The sequence below is a fragment of the Lissotriton helveticus genome, chromosome 1_1, assembly GCF_964261635.1.
Source record: "Lissotriton helveticus chromosome 1_1, aLisHel1.1, whole genome shotgun sequence".
NCBI lineage: Eukaryota > Metazoa > Chordata > Amphibia > Caudata > Salamandridae > Lissotriton > Lissotriton helveticus.
The window spans coordinates 1063238255-1063265326 of record NC_136057.1 but is presented as its reverse complement, the minus strand read 5'-3'; the positions used below and the strand labels follow the sequence as shown (position 1 = coordinate 1063265326).

At 41.5% G+C, this 27072-nt stretch overlaps 1 protein-coding gene across 2 annotated transcripts in view; it reads right to left on the bottom strand.

Moving 5' to 3' along the window:
• Window positions 1-10761: 10761 nt before the first annotated feature.
• Window positions 10762-27072, bottom strand: part of LOC144820907 (natterin-3-like) — a 71511-nt gene continuing 55200 nt past the window's right edge. For both annotated transcript variants that reach the window (XM_078677965.1, XM_078677966.1), the window contains 2 exons: window positions 23681-23763; window positions 10762-13253 (listed from right to left, as the gene is read on the bottom strand). In XM_078677965.1, the coding sequence (XP_078534091.1) occupies window positions 12174-13253; window positions 23681-23763 (1163 nt within the window). In that variant the 3' untranslated portion in view covers window positions 10762-12173. The remainder of the gene's footprint in view (window positions 13254-23680; window positions 23764-27072) is intronic.

Here is a 27072-nt window from a genome sequence, read left to right as displayed (position 1 = left end):
TGGTGTGACACCTCTTTATTTGAGTTGCTTTTCTTGATGACGTGCAAGGACTAGCTCCCCTGACGTGTGGGGGTCTGGGAGGCTCCAACCTCTGTGGACTGCCCCGCCCCTCTCCTCCCGATGGCCTGGAGACATTGACACCTGTTCTGAGGAGGCCTATTTTAATATGTCTGATGCACAGACATGATCTCTGGGGAGATATCTCCATGTGTTTTTGTGATCACACTCCCGTCTGAATGGATTTCACCGCTTGTTCTGGAGTGGTGTTCTTACCCACCTGTGTGTGAGTATTTTGTATCCACTTTCTGTTCATTATAACACCTCTGGGTGTGGGAGGTGCCTGGCTCCTGTGTTTTTAATTTTTAACCCCTTTTCTTGTAGCACTCACTACCTATCCAGACATGTGGGGGGCTGAGAAGGTCAGCCCTATGTGTACTTTCTCCTCCCAATTGCCCTATATTCTCGATACCCAACTCCCCAGTTATGGGTTCCCGAGATGTGACCGTCCTCGTCAGCGTGTGGGAGGCATTGCGGTCATCTCCAAACTTTTCTGCAACTGCTCTCTTAAAGGGGTGGACCTTCCAAACTGTGAGGCAGCTCAATTCTTTGTAACTCTGTCTAGTAATACCTCTTCAGTAGGACTGCTGCTCTATTGACCCTCAGGACCTGCTACTAATTTCATACCAACCCTAGCCGAGTTCATCTTGCAACTAGCCTTGCGTCATGACTAATTGATCATAATGTGGGACCTTAATTTGCATTTAGAGCAGCAGATTGCCAGGTAGCCTCCTCTTAGTCAGAGATCTTGAAATTCTTCAGTGGTCCCAACTAGTGTCCGAACTCATTCATGTAAGCGGTCAGACACTCGATTCCATTTTCATGAATGACTCCTCTATTAGAACTGCTTCTGGACTGCCTTGGACCGACCACTTTTTGGTCCCTTTTTTCTTTCCATTGACCTCGATCTCCCCTTTGACCCACACTGCCCCTCCTTCCCTGTCAAGAGTATGTGCCATAATTTTTTATTCAGACAAAAGTTTATAACATGGGAACAGTGTAGCAAAGGAGGAGATATGCAACCTTAATTGATACAGTAACAAAAGGGAAGGGAGGTGGGGGAGAGGGAAAGATCGTGGGAGGTGTGGGGGGGGGTATTACTTTCTCTTCAGAAGTCTACATTTTTTGGTCAATGGTGTAAAGCAGTCTTAGTGACATTATGATCTTCATTTCACAGTTCTTTTACTTATATTCTTCCCCAAGATTATCGTTTTTCTTTTTCCACTTATTCTTTTCAGACCATATTGAATCTAAATTAAGCTGATTAATGTCACTGGAAATACATTTCAGGGTTCTTTTACATTTTACATACCCTCTCTCTACATAAATAAATGGCACATATTGCTGATCAGTTGTCTTCTGTGCTTTGCAACGGTCTAGCTCTCCCATTGGACAGTGAACGTTTACCTCAATGAACGCCCATTACACAGGTGATAATTGAACTCCAACTACTGACATTTATGTGAGCATTCTCATTCGATTTTGTAGAAGTACTTACTAAATCCTAAATAGTTTCATACTGTCTGGTATTGCCTCACCTCAAGATTGCTCATCATTTGACAGTATTTGAAACATTGAGTTACGTCTGCCTAGATGGCAGCAGCAACCTCCACCTACTTTTAAAAATGCTTGCCTTTTGGTATCTGGTAAATGATGTGTTTCTTGTAGAAGAGCCAATGCATCCAGATGAAAAAAAGGTAGGGGCATGTGCTTTAACAAATAATTGTTCAATCAAATAGCAGGAGGAATAGGGGCATTTAAGTAAACATTTGATTATTAAAGAATATTGTGCTATTTGTCAAGTTTTTTCAAATCAAGATACCCAATATAATGTATACTGTTCCGCAGATACATGTTTATTGGTGCTACATAGTTAAGCATATTGATTAGGATGTGGTTGTGGCTGTGACTGCAACTTACCAAGCTTTTTAGAAACCCGAAAAAAGAAACAAATCGCATATTTTACATTGAATATAAGTATGGATATTTGAGAAGGAATCAATGCATTAAAATCTGAAATCTTTTTAAAGGCATAACCTGATTCTTGTGCATCCCTCGGTGCGTCAAGTAAAAAGACGTTATTGATCTCTCTGAACAAATGTCAGTTCCTGACAGCATTTTCCTTGTCCTTGTTCAGGCTGGAATATTTTGTTTTAATGATGACCAATTCTAGAAGCATTGTGCTTCTGTTAACTGTAAGCAATAAATGCTTTAGCAATTGGCCATGGTCCCCATGTTGATGTAGCTTCTTCCCTATTAATGCAATCTAGGTTAGTTATCTATTTCTCCTAATGATTCAAAATTTTATGGTTTGCCATTTTACCATTGATAGGCCAGTGGACATGTGACTTGGAAAAGTTTCATTAGAATTGTTATTCAGGATATCATTGGCTCTAAGCATAATAAAGAACTGGGGCTCAATTCTGTTAGGGCTACCTACAACACCCAGTGGTTTCATTTGGTGGTTGTGTTTCCAGATCTAGGGTATTTATTTTCCTTCTTTATAGGTCCGATCATTCTCAAGTTTGGATGTGCATTACACTGGTTTATGGTCTGTGTTGCGCAAGTCACTGCCTGCTCCACTAACAGTCAAATTTGTCGAGTGTCATCCTTTGTCTACGATTCCATTTTTACAGGCTCCTCTAGGTGTTTTACAGAGATTATGTCTTAGGAAAAAACAAATACACAGAGAGAACGGTTGTTGTCAGCCACTTTCACCCATTGTTTGTTTTATGTATTTCTCACTGTTGGACTTGGACATTTCTGCAGGATCATCCCTAACATTTTAGCCTTAAGCCTCCTGTTTTCTGCACCCATTTTTGTGGATTCTGAGCACTTTACCACTGCTAACAAGGGCTAAAGTGTTTGTGCTCTTTCCTCTAAACATTGTACATTGGCTTATACCCAATTGGCTCATTTAATTAACTTGTAACCCCCTAGTAAAGTGGTATTACATGTATCCAGGGTTTTGTACATTTAGGGCTTGATGTAGGTCACCAAATACCGGTCGGTAACGGCCGAATTCGGCCGTTACCAACCGGTATTTGGTGATTGAGATGTAGGGGCCATTATTACACTGATTCGGTAAATTTACCGAATCGGTAAAATTACTGATTCTGTAAAATACCGAATCAGTAATTTTACCGATTCGGTCAATCCCAGATGTAGGTAGCACTGTTCACAGTGCTACAGGCCTTCAGAATTCGGTATTTTACCACCCAATCCAATTGGGTGGTGAAATACCGAATCCAGGTGTGCATGCACATGTGTGCATGCACACCTATGCCATGTGACAGACAGACATGCCCTTAGGGCATGTCTGTGTGCCACATGGCACACATGCCTGTAAATGGGGTGCCAGAGGGTGTCAAAGTGACACCCCCTGCACCCTTGCAAAATTCGGTATTTACCGATTTGGTAAATACCAAATCGGTAATGCCCATTGATTCCTATGGGCTTCAATGCCCATAGGAATCAATGGGCATTACCGAATCGGTATTTATCGAATCGGTAAATACCGATTCGGTAATTATTTACCTACATCTGCTCTCCTCTTTTTTACCACTTCTTAAATACCGATTCGGTATGAATCGGTATTTAAGAAGTGGTAAAAAAGATTTACCTACATCGGGCCCTTAATGCTACCAGTGGACATGCACCACTGATTCTTCCATTCTCTTAAGTAGTCCTTTAAACACAGCTCATGCCTGCCATTGCAGCCCGTGTGTGCAGTTTAAAACTGCCATTTCGGCCTGGCAAAATAAACCTTTTTGGCTGGTCCAAATATTCCTTTTTAATACATTTAAGTTGCCCCTATGATCGGCCCTGAGAAGCGCAGAGGGCAGGATGCAGTGTATTAAAAAATTCAGCCATATACTTTTAAGTTTTACATGTCCAGGTAGTAAAAAACTCGTACATTTGTTTTTTACTACCACAAGGTCTACTTCTCCCCATGGATAACATTCGGTTAAAGTATTACATTTAACAAGTGATAACTTTCAAATAGGAGTAGGTAGGAATGTCGAGTTTGGTGTCTAAAGAATTGCAACGAAGAACCCTCTTTAATGGTAAAATTGGATTTTAAATCACAATTTTGAAAATGGCATTTTCTTGCCTTTTGTCATTTAGGGTCTGCAGTCTGTCTCTGGGTCACATGACTAGGTGCAGTTGGTCTTTCTGTATCCTCCCAGATAGTCACACACAATACAGAGTTTAGGTTTGCCTGGATGGGCCATATCTGACAGGATGGGAGGGTGGCACTTGGCACAGTCTCACTTGCACCTGAATAGGCTTTGTCCTGCCTCGCACAAAGGGCTGCATGCCCCCTGTAGTTAGTCTGGAGCCAGGACAGGTGAGACTGGAACTGTGTGCGCTTCTCCCACTTCAAAGAAGGCATCAGATATAAATATTGGACCTCAGACACCAACGCTTCAGATCACTTCTGGACCCGTGTAAAAGCTAAAAATAAATTTATTAAATGATGTTTATTGTTATGATAAACACAAGCAGGGGAGAGATTACCAAGAAAAATATGTTTAATGTGGAAGGGGATGTTAGACAATAGAATGTCATTTAATTTTAACCAAATACGGGACCAGAAGGCTTCAACAAGGGGACAAAAGAAAAACATGTGAAGGAAATCCCCTTGCTCGTGAGGGCAGGACCAACATTTAGGAGAGTCAATAATTTAAATCTGTAATGGTCGCTAGGAGTAAGAAATAGTCTATTGTAAAAATAGTATATTGTCTGCGTGGTGCTGGCTGAGCGTGAAGTAGTGTGCATTCCGTGCTCCATCTTAATCAGCCTGACCTTGTGACTTTGCCCCAATCCGGCACGAACCAGATGACCACAGTTGGCTCTTAGTGCTTTTTGGCGCTAAATTCGCTGAAATCTTTCAAACTTAATTTCTCCGGTTCTACTAATTGGATTTCATGTTGTTTTGGTTTTGTTTTATTTATGGAAATGTACTCTATTTTTTAATTTGGTGTGGGATTCTTCTTGTATTGTGTTTACGCTTTATTACAGTTTGAAGTGCTGCATACATGTTTTACACATTGCTTCTAAGTTAATCTTAACCAGCAGCCCAAGCTACCAGAGGGTTGAGCGCAGGTTAATTTGGGGTTTGAGTGTGAATTCAACCTGAAATGGATTGTGGTTGCTGCTTGAGTAGGGTTTCACCTCCCTCAACAAATAGCTCCATTTTTTACACTCCAATTAAACAAACAATGGCCCTCAGGAGTAATATGCAGTTATACATTTTACCAAGGTGACTTTTTTATTAGTGCTTAGCATAATTTGTCTTGTTTTACACTTGCACAGTCACAGCAAAGAGCTTCTTCCTCCAGCCGCACCAGCTTGCAGTAGAGTGGCTAGGAGCAGATGAACCTACCTTTTTTTAGACTACCTTAAGTGATGCTTTAGCTGTGGTCAAAATATAGTCTACAAAAATATTTCATCCTCTATATTGACTCCTAAAATGTCTTCAAGGTAAGTAGATGTGGATTTTAAAATAGTAACTATATACCTAGCTGGACAATAAAGTGGTTGATGATATCTTAATGTAATATTTTTGTAGGAAGTGTTTTTGATTTCGATTGAGTGACTTAAGGCCCAAGCAGGCCCCTATTAATTCAAGGTTCAAAGGCAAGTTGCCCCTCCTTTCCTTGGCCCACAGGTATTATGCAAATTTTGAATATCTGTTTTATTGGTATATGCATAACTTGGAGGCCTGCTCAGGGATTGGCTAAAGAGGGAGTGTTCTGAGATATGAACACATTAATACCAAGCTCAAAGTTTCTTCATGTTTCTCCTCCTGGAAAAACTCAAGCTTCTAAAAGCAGAAAAGCTGCAGAACAGAGACCCATTGCTATTTTCCTTGTGGTCTTTCTAGTCATGATAGCGAAAATGCTCACATCATATCAGAGATGACAATGACATGGAATGTTTTATTTATTTTGTAAACAATGCAATAACACAGCCTTCAGGAAAATTCTGTAGTACCAAAATGTATAAAAATTGATCACCACTGATATTCTGAAGTTGAAAACCCCCCATTTTCTTAAAAATAAACAGTGAAAATAGGACACTGTAATTATAATAATTTTAACAAGGCTGTAGGTTCTAGGCTTAAAAACTAGACATCACATTGATAAGAACACAGGGCTAAAATGTGTGTCTTACAAGTCATGCAGATGACTGCATTAATGAATTAACATGTTCACCTCAGAGCCTCTCCTCAGATTCAGGCAGCTTATTTGGATTGGGTCAAACATCAGAGACTTTCAGACGAGGGCAAAGCGGTAAAGATCCCTGTTCCATTACTCATATCAGAGATGACAATGACATGGAATGTTTTATTTATTTTGTAAACAATGCAAAAACACAGCCTTCAGGAAAATTCTGTAGTACCAAAATGTATAAAAATTGATCACCACTGATATTCTGAAGTTGAAAACCCCCCATTTTCTTAAAAAATAAACAGTGAAAATAGGGAACTGTAACTATAATAATTTTAATAAGGCTGTAGGTTCTAGGCTTAAAAACTAGACATGACATTGATAAGAACACAGGGCTAAAATGTGTGTCTTACAAGTCATGCAGATGACTGCATTAATGAATTAACATGTTCACCTCAGAGCCTCTCCTCAGATTCAAGCAGCTTATTTGGATTGGGTCAAACATCAGAGACTTTCAGACGAGGGCAAAGCGGTAAAGATCCCTGTTCCATTAAAAATTCCAGGTCTGAATGACTTTCCCCATACGTAAAAACTTTGGAATCCCAGTTCGTCCTTCAGCCTCAAGTTCCTTTCTCAGCATAAACACGATCACCACTGTCCTAACGGAACATATGACCAATCTGGTTCAGATATGTTGCTGTCTTCTGACAACATGAGCCTCTGAAACTATTTTGAACTAAAAGGTGAACTATATTAACCGTGGAAAAGATCAGTACCCCAAAGACAATAAGTCTGGCTTTTAATGTGGTAACATGGCTGAACTAATGGCTTTGCAGATACTGGTGCAAGTACGAATGGCCATCTTTCAATAGTTTTGGCTTACTTTTATTGGTATACACTTCCCAGATGGCCGTTGTGTTTAGCAGAAACACCTCTGCCATTTTGTTTCAGTAAAATATGGCTAAACCACTCAAAGATGGCCACCCCTTCCTTGAATGGTTTTGGCATACATTATCATTTGTTTTCCATTCCAAGATGACCAATATCTATAGAAGCAAAGAAAGTGTTTACCACATTGGAACAGTATACCATTGATAAGTTCAATATGTCTTAATCATTCAAAGATGGGAGCCTGCTCTTGGAATCATTTGCAATAATTTGTCTTTGGTTTACCATTCCAAGATGGCTCACATATTTAAAAGCAATATGTTGACAAATGTGAAATGGTAAACCATTGACTTAGTTTGATTGCATCATTCAAAGATTGGTGCCTGGTAGTAGTGAGCAGCTGCTGTGCCCTCACCTTACTTTGCATTACTTTGTAGACCTATGTGCACTTGTGCACAGCAAAAATACCACCTGATCATTGCTCCTTGCTGTAGTGGTCTCACTTTGTAAAGGCTAGTATTGGCTTTGCCAGTGTTTCTGCAGGACAAGTACTAGCGAAGCCAAACTCGTTGGGTGAACGTCTTGGAATTCTGTTTTTGTAGTGTTTGCTACATTTTTATGCCTTCTATATGGTCACCATATTGTGTCTATGTGGTAACTCTTGGAATTCTATTTTTTTTGTATTGTTTATCACAGAACTGCAAGATGCCCATCAAGTTGTGTCAGTTGCCATGTAAGCACTATCTGATGCAACTTGACGACCTACTTGGAATTCTATTTTTGTTGTTTATTATATTTGTACCCCTCAAGGACAGCAATATGTGGTGCCCATCTTAGATTGCGGTACCCATATTTGTACTTCATACATATAGTAAAATAATAATACGCCAAGAGAGCTGCCTGATAGTTTTGGCTCTGCCTGTGCCTGCACCACAGTAATACAGGCATTTACTAAGCCAATAGTGGTGGCAGGTGGTGGTAGCCAGCATGGGTGGAATAGCCTGGAGCAGTATTGAGAAGGTATAGTGAGAGGGGGTAGGGATGAGCCAGGGAGACAAACGAGCAGTGGAGAACTCCTACAAGCATGGGAGAGAGCAAAAGCTAATGTTGTGGGGAAAGAAGGAAGGAGCTATCAGATTTGATGAGGGGTAAAGGTAGGGTCTCTTCCATAGACTTCTAAAAGTCAAGTGCTTTTGGAATGGAACAAATACCCGATGTCAGCAGTGAAAGAATACAACTCATCCAACCAAAAACCATAGTAAAGCAAAAGAATGCCTCAGGGGATGGAAACCCACAATTATAGGGAGGAAAGCTATTGAATGAATGAGGAGCAGAGAATTGGAATGGACAAAAACACCACCCAGTCATGAACGAGGTTCTGACCCACAGCCCACTCTTAATATGTTAAAGTTTTGGATACACTGCTGTCTGCAGCAGAAAAAGGGTCGCCAGAAGCTGTGTGGCCACATGTAAAAACCTTTTTGCTGGTCACAGTCGACTCTAGTCGATTTGCATAATCAGCAGATGTAGAAAGGCATTTTGGCATGTTCAAAGCCTAAATAGCGATTCGGTAACTCGTTACTGAATCGCAATTTGTGTTTTTTGATTCTGTATTTGGAAGGGGCATGTTAAGGGTGTCCCTCCCTAATAGCGACTCGCTGTGCATGTACAAATGTTTTGCGACCAAAATGCAATCCTAAAACTTTGACTTTTTACCACCAAATTCAATTCACTTTTTTCTGATCACCAATACTAAATCTGTATGCCATTCCCCATGCCGAGCTGTGAAATGTATGGTGCTCTGGTAAAACAACCGTACAACAATAGTTTCCCAGCAGCTGTCTACTGGATGGTTTGTTCAATCTCATTTAGCATCTTAACTCATCAACTGTGGGTTAGGGGGTAGGATGCTAAATAAGAACCAGTTTATAACCACAATCTGGAAAAAACATTGAATTCCTCCGTCGGCAGAATCCATCCTCCAACTTAAAAAAACAAATATTGCTGAAAACAACCTTTAAAGGTGGCTTAATCTAAGGCTCGTCATAAAAGTTAGCAAATGAAGAGTTACCCTCATAAAAATCAACCTCGAATGCTGTTCTAATTCATACTAATCTGATTTCCAGCTCTCCTAACTAAAGTGTTGCTGCAGCACTTTATTAAACTTTGCAAATAATAAACCGCATAAAGCTGTAACTGGTGTGTTTGTTAGTTATGTGGTTTGTTTATTTGGGTGCAACATTAATAATAACAAGCATTGACATAGCCAATAGGTCTCGCTTTTTTCAAATAAGCGTTCTGGTACACACCTGTTAAAATTAAGCCCCTGTATGGCTACAAGGGCTCTGCCAGGACTGCTGTGGATTTGTGTTTGCCTTAATAGGTGGATAGTTTTTAAAAAAAAATAAGATAAGCAAACATACAATGGCAAAAGCATTTGTAAAGGAAAATCTTTTAGCTGAGTATTTTTTTATATTTTAGAGGAAATATTGAACATCCCATGCACTTTACATATTGTTACTGTTTTTGCAGTGTTGTCAGCGAGGGAGCAGACAGTGTAGCTGTGAGACCTAAAGGTAGTAGCTTTGGCGATGGAGCAGGCGGTGTAGCTGTAACGCCTCGAGGCGTTGGGGTCTGCGAGGGAGCAGTCAGTGCAACTGTGACTCCTAAAGGCAGTGGAGTCAGCAAGGGAGCAGGCAGTGTAGCTGTGTTGCCTAGAGGCAGTGGAGTCAGCGAGGGAGCAGGCAGTGTAGCTGAGGCCTAAAGGCAGTAGCTTTGGCGATGGAGCAGGCAGTGTAGCTGTAACGCATCGAGGCGTTGGGGACAGCAAGGAGCAGTCAGTGCAACTGTGACTCCTAAAGGCATTGGAGTCAGCAAGGGAGCAGGCTGTGTAGCTGTGACGCCTGGAGGCAGAGGAGTCAGCGAGGGAGCAGGCAGTGTAGCTGTGACGACTAGAGTAAGTATTGTTAGCGAGGGAGCAGGCAGTGTAGCTGTGAGGCCTAAAGGCAGTAGCTTCGGCAATCGAGCAGACGGTGTAGCTGTGACGCCTAGAGGCATTGAGATTCGCGAGGGAGCAGTCAGTGCAACTGTGACTCCTAAAGGCAGTGGCGTCAGCAAGGGAGCACGCAGTGTAGCTGTGAGGCCTAGAGGCAGAGGAGTCAGTGAGGGAGCGGGTGGTGTAGCTGTGAAGACTAGAGGCGTTGGGGTCTGCGGGGGAGCAGTCGGTGCAGCTGTTACTCCTAGTGGCAGTGGCGCCGGCGAGAGAGCAGGCAGCGCAACTGTGACTCCTAGAGGCAGTGGAGTCAGCAAGGGAGCAGATACACAAATAAAATGGGTAAAAAACGATGTAATAAAAGAGGGACAAAGCAAACAGATAATGTTTTTAACAGATACTAGTCACACACAGCGTTTCCCTTACGGGAGCAACGCGTGCATGCGTTTAGGGAAAAGTCCTGAGCGATTGCTAAAGGTCCCCTCCTAAGCAGCGCTTGCGCGATGCGTAGGCGAGACCTAAAAAGTAGCCTAAAGCAAAAGCCTGCATTGCCGTCACATAAAGCGTTTCCTGTAGCACAATATGATACTGTAAAACAGCTGAATATGCTTGTGACAAATAGGTTAATAGAGCTGTTAGACCCTGTAATATTTTTTGTAATCTTCGACCATGAAATTGATTTTTACATATCTAAAAAACAGCCCAACCAACATGAATTCATGCATACAAGTATTTAAGAACTCAATGTAGGAATCCAAAAACTAATGTTTGTAATATTTGTAACCAAATGAGACACAGCATTTTTTTAATCCTCTATCAATATTTTAAACAGTCATACAATATCACAGAATCGGCAGAAAATGTTACACCGTAAAGACTTTAGGTCCTATCCATCGACAAAATCAAAGGTAATCAAATTGTTTAAAAGATATTAAAGCCCCTTAGGATTTACTGCACCTAATTTAAGCAATGTTCAATCAGGTATTTAGCTGTGTGAGGTTTGATCATTTTCATGGTTGTGTCACACCCATGTCTGCAACTGGAAAGGAAAGTTTCAAATACTCATTCAAACCTAGTTTAACTTGTCACTGGAAAAGAGCTTAGTTTATTGGAAGTGTTTGCAGTAAAGTTGATATCCCAAGTAATTATATATTGCATAGGGATAAACTATAATACTACTGTGGTGCTTTGTGTAGTTTTGTACAGAACCCTACGGTGTTGGTAATTCAGGGTGTAAAGATACCAGATTGGATTACCAATAAACTCCGAATGAGGGATTTTGAAGTAATGATGGAAATTTACGGCAGTATGGTTGGTTATTGCACAATTCTCTGATTCTTGCAGACCCAGAGCAGCAACACCGCAATGAAAATAGAAACCAGTAACAAGCAGCCAAAGGGGCTGGTGTTATCGGAGTATATAAAAAGCAGTAAAGCATATGAGTACAAATGTTATTTTCAATTTGTTGCTGCAACACTAGACCCCTCTGCAATGTTGCACAGTACATTTACTACCGCATCTTGGAATTACCTCATGACCCCGACTATGAAAAATAAGCGTGACATGTTGTAAATAAAAAAGAAACATTTCTATTATTGGCATTCTATCCCATATGCATATGAGTGCATGGGGTGCACACGCGTCTGGAATATTTGTCAACTTGGGTGAAGGCACAAAGGAGGCATGCTGGAACTGGCTACTACTGTAGAATATTGTGAAAAGAAGCACTAGGGGGTCATTTGTCACCTAGTGATTTTACATTCCTTCTATTTCTCCTCAGAATCTTAGAAATCAGATAAGCAAGCCTCTTGAGGTAATCATTCACAGGGGTTTGCCACAAACAAGTCAACCTTTGGCCTTTTACAAGTACCCTTTTGGCACTGAAGGAAAGTGATGAGACTCCTCCATTGAATTACTGACCACTACCAGGCACAACAATCTTGTTTAGAAATTATATCTTGTTTGGAGAACAAGTGGGCCAATCATAAGGCATTTCAGAAACCCAGGTGCTCTGAACACTCAATCCTATTTCTAGCGTTGATCATGACGGGACTATCTTATCAATCAGAAATGAGGTGACACGCTTTAACCAGGATTTCAACTCCATCATACCCAGTGCCAGTGTACACCCCTTGGATAGTGGTGCTGCGAATTTGCCCATCATTGTAGGTGCGGCACAGCGTTGCTTGATAGGGAATCTTTGCAGTAATTTTTCTTGCCTGTAAGACCAACTCACACGCATGATTGGGTGGGACAGTTACCTCTATTTTCTCCTCTATCATTTTTGCTTGTGTTGTCTTCATGCTCAACCTCTCTAGCCCTTGAAACGTCTCATGGAGTACAAATTCTTTCTTTTCACTGGCTGTTTCGATTGGAAACTGGGTCCTGAAGTGTAACGACACTCCAGCTTTAACCCCACGGTCGGTATCCCAATGGTGACGGTAGGTGATCTCCTTTTGGAAGGTGGCTGTTCTCTTCACTTCCTGGCCGCTCCTGTTTTCCATAATGGATTCATCCAAGATTGTAAATGGCTGGTATTCAGCTGTACCCTTCTTCATCTGGTATTGCACGTTTGATATGCTTTCAGTGTTGTAATCCCTACACACAGTGAGAACCTCATACCACTTATAACAGTATTCTTTTCCTTCACAGGGTAGGAAAAATGCATTAAATTTTGGGACAACTTTTCCTAACCCATACTTATTCCTGCCGACAAAAGTATTCACTGCAGGATGGCATCTGACAGCATTATCAGGAACAGAACCCCAAGAGCCTGCTTTCCATTCTAAACGCTCAAAATCACCCTCATTTACAAGTATTTGAAAGTTGGGGGTGTGGTGTTCCTTGTCGGACAAGGGATAGAAACAGTATGGGCCTTTACTTGGAGTGTAGTAGCCTATACTGACACCTGCACTAACATAATCTCTACGAGAATAGGACTCATTTTCAATTGACACAGCCCAATCAGGAATACTCCCATTCCAGTCCACCCACTTTAAGTTTTTGCAATCATTGAACAGGATTTGGCCATCTGTGTCAGTGGCTCCCGCAGGTATCGCAAGCTGATTGGAGCTATGTTCTCCTGAGCCAACATCCGGTGAAGTGGTGAACACGTCATGTAGCTGAGCAGCCAGATGTGTCTGGATTTCCGAAGAATCATATGTGGGAAAGAAAAAGGTAAATGTTAGCGGAATGAAGAAAACAATTGTTGAATGTGCAAAATAAAATCACATTTGTCATCAATCTTAAGATTAATGCACGTGACCCACAGTGGAATCAGTAGACCACTGATAGAAATATTTGTTCACAGTTTTCATGCATATGTTTGTATTATCAAATGGTTTGTTTTCTAGGTATAGAGAGGAACCAACATGGTAAGGCTTGTCGCAAAATGCTGTTGCTGGTGAGTGATATACCTACATTTGATTCTGATTCCACTCTGTGCATTAATGTTGTGGGGAAGAGATGCAATACGTCCTTTAGTCCACAAATAAATATCTATCTGCTAAAACTATAATCTATAAAGTAGCTGATAGTTACGTGACTCCAAATCATAAGCACACATCCTTGCCATCGGGGAGAAAGGAAGTGGGGGTGTACCTTCTGGCTTCTTCAGTCTTCAACCAGCAATATGTCGTGGATTCTTAATACCGAGGCAACAAAATATTGAAATATTCGAGCTAACCATTTTGATCATTTTTTCTATTGAGAGATTCCATTCCATTGCTTTTAGCGTCTGTGTGCTTTTACAGAAGGACACCTTCGGCAATGTGTGTGCCCATTTTGAGTCCTGAGAACGCTCCTCCTAGCGTCTTAACCTGCATCCAACTGATGATGCGAAATGCATCTTATGTTGCTTGTGCTTTATTGAGAGTTGGTATGGCCTGGCAGTTTGGGCTGAGTTTTCATATGGTTGTTCCCATATGTGTTGCAACAGAGAGGCTAACATGATGGAATTGCTCAAGCATGTCCTTCTCTCACTTTTTTGGTGCCTTGTGGAAATCCAACACATTTGCTATGTTTATGGAAATAATTGCTTCAAACTTCAACACAGAACTCTGGGGAAAGGCTTTTATGGAATACATTCCAATAGTTTCACTATGCAAAGATGGCACATGAAAAAATAAATGGCATTTGTCAAAGGCAAGCATTCTTACTTTAGTAAAGGTGGGAAAGTAAATAAACAGTCAAAGCTGAGCCGAGGCTTCGTACTGGGATAACTAGCGATTAATGTATTTAATGCTTGCTTGCAAATCCTGCGGATTGCGTCTGTGTGCGCGCATGCATCCTTGGCTGCAACTGTGCCTACATTTAATATCTGGTGATGTATTCCCCTTATCAGAGATCAGTGAAAACATGCTGATCCTGAGGGCATGGAAACTATAACCGAGTATAGAATTAAAGTTATCATCTACTAAAGCTTTGAAATATAAATGAGGCCAGGTTGCTTTGTTTTGAGATTTTTTTTTGCTAGCTTTATACATTTTCTGCCTATTTCATATTGACGCTGATGCTTTTTTATTATTGCAGTAAAGCATTATCTTCATACGTACATTACTTGACACCCTATCGCTGCGTTTTCAGCAATAACAATCATATTATCCTTCGATTGCATTGTGCCTTTCCTTTTTGCCTACAAGACGTGAATTTCATGTAGAATGATCTGACTGGAACATACTTTCTCTGAGAACAATGATATTTGCTTCATCTCTGCTGAATCTTTGTGCTCATTGCTCTGTGTAATGGGAATGAGAGCTGATAGCTTCATTGGATGAGGCTGCTGCCCTTGTGGGGGTTCTTACAGTAAAGGTCTTAAAACTTGTATCTTTTCTGAAGTGTTTTTCATTCGGAGTGGGCGTGGACCATGTGATGTTGTATTTCTCTCATTAGTTCTTCTCTGTTTCTTTAATTCCTTTATCTCTGATGTCATTTAATTCTATGTTGGAACCCTGTATTGAAGAATGTTGCTTGTGCTTGGTGTCAGTTGACTCTGAGCGTTTGTGGCTGAGGTTTAATAAAACCTACGCTGAAGTAAACCTGCTTCCAGTATATTTATTTTATATCTACAAGACACCACATAAATTGGCGACGATCGGTGAAAGAAGCATTACCTCAACACAAAGGAAGAAAGCAGAGTCTCCTAACGTCTCTCCTCCAGCGGCTGTATAAACGAAGTGAAGCGTTGTCTTCCCAGCGGCAGTGAAAGGGATAATAAATCAACTCTGTTCCGAGTTAATGGTGAGGAGTATGGCGGGAGGATTGTTTTCTTAATAATAAAAAAATCAAAGGGATCGGTAAGGGAAGGAGAAAAGAAAAGACTCTACGCGAGCACAATTTGAAGGGAGTTGTGGTTAAAAGATGAACCACCTCTTGATGAAGTTCTTGTAATTACAAAGCAAGTGGAACATATGACCAAATGTGTTGAAGAATTGAAAGGAGAAAAAGAGAAAACAACTACTGTTGAAACGAAAAGTGAAGCTAAAGTGGAAGAAGTGATTTATCAGGTTGATAATAAAACTAGTTAATATGGAGAAGCATAACACTATGCCTTTTGCCTCCAAAGCAAATTCAGGAAATAGGTTTTCTTGTTTCAGGTGTGGGCAATTTGGTCACTTGACAAATTCTCCTAGTTGCCCTGCGTTAAAAACTTTGTGCAATACTTGTGGGAAAAAAGGTCATTTTGCGAAATTCTGTAGATCTAAAGTATTTAGTGGTGAGAGTTCAACTAAAAGGTGGTCCAAACCTCAAGTGAAAACTGTGACTTTTCAAGTCAATTGTGAAAAAATTGATCATCCCTCTCATTTAGTTTCTGTTGGAAATGTGATGGTAAACTTAAAATGTGATTCATGCTCACATATTACAATGATTGATGAAGAATTGTTTATAAAAAAAACTTTAAGGGTAAAGTTAAACTATTTAGATGTGATATTGCTCCTTTGGGTTACGGAGATAAACCCATCAAAATATTATGTTATTTCATTGCTAAACTTGAATTGGGTAGTCGTTTGACAGTTGGGAAGATATATGTGACAAAGAAAGGGGATGCTTTGTTGAGTTGGTTACATCAGCGTGATCTTGGTGTTCAACTCAATCCTAATGCATTTCCTCAAGTCATAGTTCAAGAGATATGTGATATGTCTGCCTTGTTTTCTGAGAAATTTCCTGATGTATTTAAAGAAAGTTTAGGATGTTTGAAGAGATACAAACATCATATTAGGTTAAAGGAGCATGCTATTCCTGTCATAGCAAAAGTAAGAAGAATTCCTTTATCTCAACAAGCTAGTGTACAGAGAGAGATTGAAAGACTTATTGAGAATGGAATTATTCAGTCTGTTGAGGCCACAGAATGGTTAGCGCCTGTTGTTATTGCTCCAAAACCGAACAATGAGATTCGTTTGTGTATTGATTTACGGGCTTTAAATAAGGAAGTAGTTGTAGATCGTTTTCCTCTTCCTAACATCGATGAGATGGTTGGTACACTTGAGGGTGAAAAATACTTTATCACATTAGACTTGGCCTCTGCATATCATCAGGTGGAGTTAGATGAGGTCTCTCAGGATTTGACTGCCTTTATTACACCTTTTGGTACGTTCAAATTCCGGAGAATGCCTTTTGGCCTTGTCTCGGCAGCCTCTGTATTTCAACGTATAATGTTTAGGATTCTTAAAGGTCTAAATGGTGTGAAATGCTATCAGGATGATCTCTTGATTTATGGCAAGAACATCCAGGAGCATAATTCGCGTGTTTGTACTGTCTTAGAACGTTTGAATGGTGCTGGCATGTCGTTAAAAAAGGAAAAATGTAAATTTGGAATGGAGGAGGTAAATTATCTTGGTCAACGCATTACTTGCAAAGGTGTGTTTCCAAAAAAGGATTTAGTTAACTCAATTGACAAGGTAAAAGAGCCAGCTAACAAGGATGAGTTACTTTAATTTCTTGGGATGGTGGAGTTTTATGGGAAGTTTATACCAAATTTTGCAGAAAAGTCATTCATTTAAGGAAGTTGACAGGGAGAAATGTCACGTTTGAGTGGTCATCTGATTGCAATAATGAGTTTGTGTGTATAAAGAATGAGTTGAAAAAGGCTCCTTCTCTCCATGCTTTTGTACCTGGTGTTCCTACTTATATGTTTACTGATGCGAGTGAAAAGGGACTAGGTTCTGTTCTTCTCCAGAAGAAGGAAGGTAAAGAGGTGTTGATCTGTTGTTCATCAAGGTGTTATTCAGTAATTGAAAGAGAGTCATTGGCGATTTTTTGGGCTTTAAGGAAGTTCAAAAATTTGATTTGGGGTACTAAGGTTGTAGTATTTTCTGATCATAAGCCTTTGAAAGAGGTGTTTTCGAAAAAAGGTTTGGACTCTATTTCATCAAGGATTAGAAGATAGATTATTTCCTTGCAAGAATTTGACTTTGAAGTGCAATATGTTCCAGGTGTAGCTAACAAATCTGCGGATTGTTTATCAAGATTGGTTGACAGTGAGAGTTATGATGCGGAAGCTGTATGTGATGATGTGGAGGAGCTAATTAATGTTTGTGAAGTCACTGAGGGAGCTGTGGAAGAATGTGAATGGAAAAGTGAATTGGAAAAGGATGAAGAGATGATTTCTGTTATGAATTCTTTGAAGGGAAATGTTCGCTTGGATAAACCCTGGTCTCTTGTGGCTGATGAACTCTCAGTTACTGATGGTTTGCTGACTCGTGGTACTAAGTTGGTTCCTCCTGTGGGTATTCGGAAAAAATTGTTGTCACATGTTCATTGTGGTCATTTGGGTATTGTAAAAACTAAGGAAATTATGCGTTTGCAGTTTTGGTGGTCCAATATGGATTTGGAAGTAGAGAGATTAGTAAGAGATTGTGTTGAATGGTGTGCGAGTGATAAGATTCTAAAAACTAGACAGATGCCCATGGTGTGTAGACAGTTGCCTAGTCATTCTTGGGATGAGGTTGCCATAGACATTTTAGGTCCTCTTAGTGGTGTATCTGATACCCCGTACTTGATTGTTCTTATTGACTTGTATTCCAGATGGATTGAAGTGACTGCAGTTAGAGACATTACCTCCACCTCTGTCATTAGGTTTTTGGAAGATATTTTTAAAAGGGAGAGTTTTCCAAATAGTTTATTGTCTGATAATGGTCCTCAATTTTGTTCTAGTTTGTTTTCTGATTTTTTAAGAAACTGTAGTGTTGTTCATAAGAGATGCTCTCTGTATCATCCTGAGTTGAATGGAGCTGTTGAGAGGGTAAACAAAACACTTAAAGAGTCTATACAATTGGCTAGGTCTAATGGTTTGAACTGGGTTGTGGTTCTTCAAGATAGAATTAATGCTTATCGTTGTTCTCCTCATTCCTCTACTGGGAGGTCTCCTTTTGAGTTGTTCATAGGTAGGATACCTAATACCATGTGGTGTCCTGGTTGGATGAAAATGAATAAAGGTTTGGTTGACAATAGCATAGGTGAATGGAGAGAAAGAGAGTTGAATAAACAGTTTTTGAGGAAGTCGTATTTTGACAAGAAGAAGTGTGTATGTTTTCAAGAGGTTGAGATAAAAGTTGGTGATCTTGTCAAAATAAAAGCACCTGTTGGTTGTAAGTCGTGGTCTAAGTATACAAATGTCAGACCTGTCATTAAGGTTTTGAAGAATGCCATTAAAACCCAGGATGGGAGGATATGGAATAAGAGTCGTGTTGTGCTTGTTAGATCTAATGTTTTAGTTTCTAATTTGCCTAATGAAGATGATTCATTTAATGCTATCAATTTCTCTGCAGCTGTACCTTCTTCATCTTGTAATGCCCGTATGAGGAGCATGAGGTTACGTAGTGCTCCAATGTACATGAAAGATTATGTTTAATTCTTTCTTTATTGATTAACTTTCTTTTTTGTTGCGAAGGAAGATGTGTGATGTTCTATTTCTCTCATTAATTCTTCTCTGTTTCTAATTCCTTTATCTCTGATGTCATTTAATTCTATGTTGGAACCCTGTATTGAAGAATGTTGTTTGTGCTTGGTGTCAGTTGACTCTGAGCGTTTGTGGCTGAGGTTTAATAAAACCTACGCTGAAGTAAGCCTGCTTCCAGTATATTTATTTTATATCTACAAGACACCACAGACCAGACTCTCTCTGTGGCCCCCACCACTCCTGAGTGCTGTTGCATTTGGGCATCTGCAGAAGGCCTCCCCTTATCAAGGATGTGCGGTATTTTTCTGAAACAGAGTATCTGAGCAGAGATGTGCGTTCCTAGGTGCACATAGCAATTTCTTGCAGCGTCAAGCCTGACTGGCAGGTGACCATGAGGTATAGCTTTGAGTCAGACACTCTTTATTGCCCTCCCAGTTTAAGACAGTACCGGTGCTCTGCACCTTTCATTTCTGAGTGACAAACAGCTGTGTGCTAAAAAGCTGTGACCATATCATAGACATCCCTATATAGTATGTCAAAGTAATGTCTGGTTTCTCCGGTCAGGCTGCTTCAATTTTGAGTGCCTAGCAGCAGGTGGACAAGTGTGGTTGCCTTTATTTTCAGTTTTGCTACTGTCTGTCTCAGACAGCAGTGCACACAGTAGTATGTAGAGATGGCTTTTACTCATGATTAGATGACTGTCTTGTCTATCTCAGTTGCCTTTTCTTTATCTTTATCGGATGGCTTCCGTCCTACTCCTGTGTTTGTTCTGCCACTGGAGCATTCGTCCATACATTGGCTTTTGATTGTCTGAGCGTTCCTTTTCTTTTGGTGCATGATTTCTCTTGCAGCACTCCATGAAAGTGCATGCCCTGCTTCTTCCTCTGGCTCTTCTCTCTTTCCCAAACGTTTCCCACCCAATCTCACACCTATCACCCAACCCCCTTTGAGTGTCCAACACCAGGCCCGGCAGCAGCTTGAAGTCACGCTCACTGTCTCTCCCACCATTCCCGGGTGCTCCTCCCACACCGCTCATATCTCCGACTCCACGCCAGCTGCCGCATTTGGCTTTGCCAATGCCAAGTGTTTTTAAAGTGTGCCACACTTTTTTATACTTTCAAGATGATTGATGTGCTGCATAAAACCATGTTACATCATGCAATGTGGCAACTTTCTTTAAAATATGAATAAATAAATGGACTTTTTAGATTGCTTGGTTTCCACTACTGGCTTTGAACATGCCGTTACAGGGAACAAGGGAAACCCAAAGGGAGTTGCACTAGGGACCTTGGGCGGTAGTCTATTGTAAGGAACAGGGGACCCTAGTTTATCAGGATCAGGGAAATGATAGGCATACACTGGATAGTACGTATGTCCTTTGTCCAGCCGGACAGGATTTTATTAGTTTCAGTGTTTGAAATGGCTCATATATTCAACATATATTAACAAGTGGGCACGACCCGTGATCCACAGAAGACAAGACAAAACAAGAAAAGAGGGTTTATGCAAGGGCGCACAAGGCGGCCTGTACTAGTATTCAGTTTGACAGACTTGATTCTGTTTTAACACACCATTGTAAGTAACATTATATGACAATATTTGGTACATATGGTGCTCATTGGTCGACGACGTTTCGATGCCACAACTCAAATAAAAGGCATCATCATCAGGACAAAAATGTTAATCATGTTTGTCTTGAGAACGTTTTCAACATTGGCCTGCGTTTGAGGCACGCGTTCTCTGGAGCAGAGATGTGATCACCGCCAGAACCCCACCCTCTCTGCCATCGAGCAAGATACTACCGAAACTTGATATTCACTCCCGGCCCGAGCCAATTGCTTCCGCGATTTCTCCTTTGAACATTCGCATCGCTAACGATCCCCATTAGTGGCCCGCCGTGCCGTCCATCACCGCAACAGGCCGGATAAAACTGTACAATTCTGCCCCGTGAGCAGAACGAAGACCGTTATATCACATCTCCGCTCCGGAGAATGCGTGCCTCAAATGCAGGCCAATGTTGAAAACGTTCTCAAGACAAACATGATTAACATTTTTGTCCTGATGATGATGCCTTTTATTTGAGTTGTGGCATCGAAACGCCGTCGACCAATGAGCACCATATGTACCAAATAATGTCATATAATGTTACTTACAAAGGTGTGTTAAAACAGAATCAACGCTGTCAAACTGAATACTAGTACAGACCGCTTTGTGCGCCCTTGCATAAACCCTCTTTTCTTGTTTTGTCTTGTCTTCTGTGGGTCACGGGGCCACTTGTTAATATATGTTGATTATATGAGCCATTTCAAACACTGAAACTAATAAAATCCTGTCCGGCTGGATAAAGGACATACGTACTATCCAGTGTATGCCTATCATTTCCCTGATCCTGATAAACTAGGGTCCACTGTTCCTTACAATAGGCTTTGAACATGCCAGCACGCTGACCACAAGACATTGAACTGATTGACTCTGCCAGTGCTTCTTCAATATTTGGGCCAACATTAAATCAACTACATGAGGATTTCCAGGAACAAAGTTTAAGGAAAGGCTGTCATGAATAGCAAAGGGATATCAAAAGAAGGGAGTGAAGAGGTGGTGCTACTCAGCACCGCGGTGGGCTAATCCTCCTCTTACGAAAGTATGAATAATCAACAGAGACGACCTGAAAATAACCCGCACTTGCCCTCCGCCTCACCCCTTTTAACAATACCAGCCAGTGCCTATTAAATAGTTTTTTCTACCACTAGGCCAGGTATTTTTTAATCCTCACTCGTAATAGCACTCCTGACCCCACTGACACTCACCTCATTTCACTCACATAGCACTCACATTAAAAAGGTGCTCCGGCGTAGTCGCTTGTCGCAGCACTGCCCTGTCCCGCAGCGGGGGCGGGAAGACCCCGATGATGAAGCATGACACCAAGGGCCCTTTTGGTGTGTGAGGGGTATTTTAACACACTGAGTATATTCCAACAACATCGGAATATCTACTGATTTATTTTCAGGTGGTCTCTGTTGATTATTCATACTGTCATGAATAGCACTCATTACATTAAAGATATCCTGATAGAATTCTTGCAAGCACTAGCAGACCATCTTAACGAAGTTAGGGAACTTTTTTCCAGTAACAATAATGACTGATACCCTAGAAGGGGGCTTTAGCAAATCTATTGAAAATCTGCAGGTTTTGGGTTCTGAGTAACCCTGGGTGTAGGACTACGCTACGCTTGCGTAGTTTGCGCAACTACACGCTACGCGATTTGCACGTAGCACAGTGCAAAAACACGTAGTGGGCATTTTTCGCTTGCTCGCAGTCCTCCAAGTCAAGTTGGCGAATGCGAGCGAGCAAAATAACATCCCGGCAAGACTTTTTCCTCGTTCACGATCAGCAACATCAAGTTGCCGATCGCAAGCATGGAAAATAAACCTCCCGGCGAAATTCTCCACGCGGGGAGATCAGGTTTCTCATTGCGAGTGGTTGGGTATGCTCGCGACCGCTCGCGATGAGAAACTAACAGTCCACGTTGAGAAAGCTGCAGCTCGAGTACAAATCTACTCAGCGGCAGAAAGCGACCGCTTGCACTGTGCAAGATGCGGTTTGCAATGATTGCACAGTGCAGACAAGCATCCGGCACTGTGCAATCCGTGCGAACAGCATTTTGCACAGTGCACTACGCAGTTCACGTAGCTTGAGTAGTGCGACGTGCACTTCGCGTAGCTCTACTACGCAAACTACGCCCAGGGTAAGTTCTGAGGAATATATCTGCGAAGGGCAGCTCAAATGCCAAGTTGGGCACCAATGTGAGTTTATGTGTACTTTGATGGGTCCAAGTATGGATAGTCGTTAGTGCCTGATTAAAGTGGCATGTGAACAATTAAATGCATCGACAAAAGTGAGCATAGACTATATGGCTATGCAATTAAAAGCTGTATTCAAAGCCAGTATGAAAAGTGGACCAAAGGTCAAGAAGGAAGTTTGGAAGTGACCAACACTGTCTGCGTGTTCGAGAAGACTTCAAATTATGCATCTAGACATTCCCAATCCCCTTACAGTGTGACAATTTCTATTGTGACAATTGCATTTCTAATGAGTAAAGGGAGCACACACAGATGTATGAATTAGGCCTCAAGCAGATGATTTCAACCTCTTTCTGGTTCCGATGATGACCCATACGTTCATATGGATGGGTCGAAAAATTGACATGTTACAAGTAGCCACAAGCTTATCAGCTGTATTGGACTGATGTAAAATATTACCACTTGGTCCTGTTTACCCAAGTTGTAACTGCCACTTGAATATCTTTAGCGTAGGGTGCTGAATGTTTGCTTTATTAATATATAAAATGTTAGTCTACTCGTAGTTGTGCACTTTATTCACTTATTACATAGCTTTGTTAAATATATGGATTATTGTTGGCATTTTAGGCATCTTTTGAAATGTATTCATTGACAGTCATGCTTTGCAATATCTATGGTAATAAGCCTTAATGAATTTCTCTCTGTTTTTGAGAGGAATCATTGTTTTTATTGGGTGAAAAATGGAAAGCAGGCTCTAAAACTGATCCAGAAAACATGATTTATTTTCTAACTGGGTTATGGCTAGACTTCTGTGCATTATTACCAGTTTCATGTAATCCAGAGAAATGTAAATAATAGGCACAGTATTTACCAGATCAAACAAAATATCCACTTTCTCTGGTCCTTTGGTTTCTCTTGTGGAGCCTATTCCAGGCGGCAACATGGCTGACGTTACTGTATACAAGAAAGAAAAGATAATGAAATGATGATGAGATGGATGAAGTGGACAGCGGGACAAAACATCCATCTAATAAATGATTTCTGCATAAGGAAACGGATAATGAGCAACATTCAAAATTCTCAACAGATGCAGCACAGCACTAAACCTCAAATGCTAAGACAGAAGAAAACTCCAGCAATCTGGCCCCTCTCTTGCCTTACATTTGCACACACCTCTCCAGCAGAGTGCTGGTTGCAAATAGATCTGCTCAGTAGATACGAAATGTGGTACACTATATGGAGAGGGATCTTTGAGGCCCTTTCTTTTTAAGTTGAATAGGACATCTGTTCTCTTCCACCAGGGAGGTAGCTTCCATTGGTGAAGCAGATGTAGCAGCACCAGGGCCTAGAGACCTGAGGCGGCCATTTGGCGTTTATTAGTGTTGTATTTTATATTACCAACGGCCACCAGAAGGGGCCATGTCCCTATTTGCAGTAGGGTCCATCACACAGTGACTAGCTACTGTTTCCTGACACACATTTGCATCATCTGCACTGCACCGTCCAAATAGGCGCTGGAAGTAGCAGTGGGGTGCCTCTGCTGCAGTACCCCCAGAATAATGACACTGGAGTTCAGAAGGTAAACAAGCAATACAGATGCCATTAAACTTTGTTTTTATATTGACACATTTGCTGTGGATTCAAAGACTGATCAAATGCTGGCTAGCTTTAACTACAAAGTTATAACATTTTGTAGGGTGAACTATCTGAAGGTCTTGCTGGGTACAGGGAGTTGGAAAGGAGAGGCTGTGGCGTGTTGGTTACTTTCTAACAACTTCATTCAAATACCTCTAAATGAACTGTATAAATATTTCATCAAAGTAAATCAGCAGTTAGAAAGCACAAATGAAGCACAATCCTTTTATAATTCTGATGGGTGATCAATAAAAGGTTTGCATAGAATCAATAGAAATCATTACACTTTACATTGTGGCTTTGTAACTGATAACTATTTGATGAAACCTGATGTCACTCCATTATCATTTGTGAGCTAAAATTTTAAGTGTAAAACTGCTTGCCAGTGCAAATTATGTGGCCATTTTAATGGAAAATGTGCTCTCTGTAAGTACACGTGTGCTCCCACACAATGCTTTAATAATATATTTGTGACAGTGTGCTCCAAAATGCCACAAACAGACCCGCACACACTGCCCCAAGGAGTCAGCTAAATGGTGGTCTGTGTTTATGAGGTATGTGCGCATCTGACTGCCTGTGCAAGAGGCCGAAGGGTAGAACGAGTGAACATATTTGCATGGGACATGCCTCCATGCAAATTGTTTCTCGCCTTCCAGTCAGACTTACGTAGAGTTTTTTCCAGCAAAGTAGACTCGCTGGAGCACGGCCCAGGTCATCTCATTTGAGCCTTACTGTAGGGTAGGTAGCATATCCTGCCAGGTTGTGTAATCACACGCTAAGCTCCCAATTTCCAATTCTCAGTATTTTCGTGGCTTTTTAGAAACTGAAAATTCTGCATAGTTTAATGTTTCCTAAATTATTTACTTTTCATTAAAAGAATAATTGAAATATATTTAATATTTTGAAATCGCTTGGTTTCCAGTAATTTAAAAATGCGAAAGGTAAACAATGAGACTGCTTCACTTCTATTGTGTTGTTTCATTACATTAAGAGTAGCATGCACAAACACACAGCATTTCCGTTAATGAGGAAATGAAGAAACATCAGGTGGTCCACTTGCCAGTAATGACAGGATCACCCACACCTGCAATGAGCAAGGTACTACAAACAAGGCCGCATGCCCAACCAAGACCACCACAGCTGAGCATAATAAACGGGATTCGTTGGAACACGAGGGACAAAAAATATAAAATTAAAAGGTACCTGTAGCCTGCCGCCCGCTGCCTTGCTGCCTCTTGACGATGCACACACAGGCTCCCAGACTCACCGGCGCCAATCCAAACGCTGCTCTCATGTTGGGATTACCCAGCATGAGAGAAGCGTCAGGATTGAGCGGAGCGGGCTAGTTTCACGCTCCAGCAGGAACTTCGACCTTGTGCTGCTGAGCCCCGCTGATATCACCAAGCAACAGCCAGGAGATATCAAAGCGCGCTTGTCAGTTTGGCTGTCCTGAAACAGTCGGCCAAACCATCAGGCGCACTTGCAGTGCCCTGTACCCACCATTCCCCCTGCTGCTGTCCCTCAGAGTATGGCCCCACCCTAAAGACTCGGTTGTGGCTCCGCTGTAACATAAAATGATAATAAAGCAGTTTTATTACATGCTTTATTATCATTTTATTTTGTATGCTTCTGCTGGTTCCAGCAGTGGGATGACACTCCTCCACCATAATGGAGGAGCTGTCCCTCTTCCAAAAACGAATCCTTACATTCACCTGCCTACACAACTGCAGACATACCATTGCAGACCATTCCAGGTAACCATGTGTATCCATCAAACTGCAGCAATATCTGGCTGAGGGAAGCGCATTAGAAAACTGGATATGTTTACCAGATGGTGGAACTTCATCAGGGATAAAAGCACCTCCTCTCCTTTGTACGTCACCCGTCCCCCCCTGTCCCCCCACTACAAGCCACCTGCCCGATCTGGAATTCTCACAGTATCAACGATGAAAGACTCTTGCCCACTTGTTGAGAGTGGCAGTCTCCTATACCAATCATTTTGCCTATAACCTTTCTACTTCACTAACCTGGAAACCAATAGCCTTTCAAAGCAGAGTACAAAACTTTGTGTACTTCATTTTCACATTGACTTGGAATCTGAGCTGGAGAAACCAGGACAACAAGACAAATCTACTCCCAAGAAGGCCTAACTTTGTACAACATTGAGAAATAAGAGAGATGACCGATGGATGCATTTTCAATTTTTTGGGCACACTATGGGGCCTATTAGGATGGCGGACGGACCTGCATCCGTCCGCCACCCCCGAGGTGGAGGGACCGTCCGCAGGGGCAGCGACGGTCCCTCCGGTGCAATTAGGATGTGACCGCCAACCTGGCGGTCACATCCCGTATCTTTAACCTTGCGGCGTGCTCCTTGAAGCAGCACCCGCCGCAAGGTTAAAAATGCATGCTTTACATTTACATGCACAAAGCGGCAGGCACCGCGCAGTGCCTGTCGCTTTGTGCATGTAAATGCTGGGGGGTACCATAGGTACCCCCCATGTGCACCCCCAACCCCCTGACGCCCTTGGGGCCCGCAACGGGCCCCCAAACACCAAAGACCACATGCTTTTCCACGGCGGAAAAGCCGCCGCGGAAAAGCATGTTTTCTGCCCCATCCTAATATGG